The sequence below is a fragment of the Austrofundulus limnaeus genome, unplaced genomic scaffold (assembly GCF_001266775.1).
Source record: "Austrofundulus limnaeus strain Quisiro unplaced genomic scaffold, Austrofundulus_limnaeus-1.0 Scaffold64, whole genome shotgun sequence".
NCBI lineage: Eukaryota > Metazoa > Chordata > Actinopteri > Cyprinodontiformes > Rivulidae > Austrofundulus > Austrofundulus limnaeus.
The window spans coordinates 754224-756112 of record NW_013952466.1 but is presented as its reverse complement, the minus strand read 5'-3'; the positions used below and the strand labels follow the sequence as shown (position 1 = coordinate 756112).

The window sequence follows — 1889 nt, the reverse complement described above, 5'->3', positions numbered from 1 at the left end:
ATAGTTTTCTGGGAGTTTGTTCCAGTTTAGTGAAGAAGAAAAACTGAATGTTGCCTCTCYTGTTTGGTTTTGATTCCGGGGATGCAGATTATAAGATGTGATGCCATCAGGTCTTTGGGTCTTTTCATGATCCTGGTTTACCTGACCCAATTTGTTTCCAATGAACCAATTGGCCTAAAGCTATTTTGAAGGTTTAACCAAGACATCTACTACTTTGCTATTTCTCAACATAAGCCTGTCTTAGTTTTTGTTGTAAAACTGGCATGGAATGGAGCAGAGACTATGAATTCCTTCAAGAAATTCTAGGCCTTTCATTTATAAAGTGGATTTGAATGTTCTAAAAAGTCTTTTAATTTGATTTGTCTTATGTGAACAAGATTGACTGCAGCTAGTACTTTCTTTTTGCCAACATGTTTCTGCAGAAGCATGATAAAGTTGATAGAAACAACATAATTTGCTTTGGATTTTTACTTCTTGTTAAGATTAAATGTGTTGTTGACATTGTTAGGCAGTTCACTCATAGAAAGTGTCAGGTGAGGGTAAAGTGGGAAGCAAATAGAATTATAAATTAAAATGATCTATTTTGATTCAATAAGTACAAGAAAAAGGTTAAAAAGGGTTTCTTTAGATTGCGAACACATTTCCACAAGGATATTTTGCYTCAACATGATTGTGAATTTTCTGATAATTTTACTTGTTGTGTTACAAAGATTTATACTAACTCTTAAAATCCTGAATAAGATTGAAAATTAGCTCTTAAATATTGTTTTGTGTTGCATTTTTCAGAACTTGAGGTACAACACCAGAAGCTGGAGGAAGGATTTAAAATATTGAGCTTCTGTGGACCTAGGACAGAAAAACACTCTAGTCTAGACTGCATCACAGTACCACATCAGAAGATACAGGATCTCCAAAACAATGGTAAAAATGGCTGTTACAAAAGAAAATCACATTCTCATATTTGCTTATRCTGCTAATATTTTGTGTTAAGTAAATGCAAAGAACAATGAACAACAGTGCTGTAGATGTTCAGTTACTTGCACTCTCAAGGTCTCACAGGAAAGTGCGGAGGAYGAGCATTGTCAAGTTTCCTCACAGCTCCTCACTGAGAACGATGTTTCTTGGTACTGCTTGCTGTGATTGACAAAAGCTGAAAAGAGGAACAAAATCATTTGATTGTTGTGTTGATAATGCAGGCTTCTATAGGCTCACCTTGGTCAACACATGGTATGGCTCTCTACGACCTCTTTTTAATGCGAAGGAGGAGAACATCACAATGGAACCTACTGTTACTGATGGCAGTCAAAGGTAATATCCAAACACAAGCAGGAATGAAAATATTGTAATTCATTCAGGAAATTATTTGTTGATGAACTCTTAAACAAAAACAACTCATTCATACAGGTATGTTGTATGTTAGGATAAAAAAAATTTTTCAGTTTGTTTTAAACATCAAGTTGTGGTTGGGCTTAACTAACCTGAGCCTGCCCACACGCACTAAACCTTCAAAAAGATCAAAGTTCACAGGTGGTTCAGTAGGATGACCATCCAGCCATCCATCCATCCATCCAGCCATCCATCCATCCATCCATCCATCCATCCAGCCATCCATCCATCCATCCATCCATCCATCCATCCATCCATCCATCCATCCATCCATCCATCCATCCTTTCTTGTTCCCTTGGAAATACTCTGCATATCCACTCTTCTCTCCAGCTTGTGAGCTGATTAACTTGAAAAATAAGTGAGGCACAGACTCAGGAGATAAGAAAGGTTCTGTTTAAAACCTGGATTGCCACATCAAAACCCAAGATATCCATCAGTGTGTGTGTGTGTGTGTGTGTGTGTGTGTGTGTGTGTGTGTGTGTGTGTGTGTGTGTGTGTGTGT

General features: G+C 37.5%; 1 protein-coding gene across 3 annotated transcripts in view; it reads left to right on the top strand.

Annotated features, from left to right (window-relative positions):
• The window catches only part of adgrd2 (adhesion G protein-coupled receptor D2), an 86655-nt gene that overhangs the window by 13233 nt on the left and 71533 nt on the right, over window positions 1–1889 (top strand). For all 3 annotated transcript variants that reach the window (XM_014009973.1, XM_014009972.1, XM_014009974.1), the window contains exons 9-10: window positions 787–921; window positions 1197–1308. In XM_014009973.1, the coding sequence (XP_013865427.1) occupies window positions 787–921; window positions 1197–1308 (247 nt within the window). The remainder of the gene's footprint in view (window positions 1–786; window positions 922–1196; window positions 1309–1889) is intronic.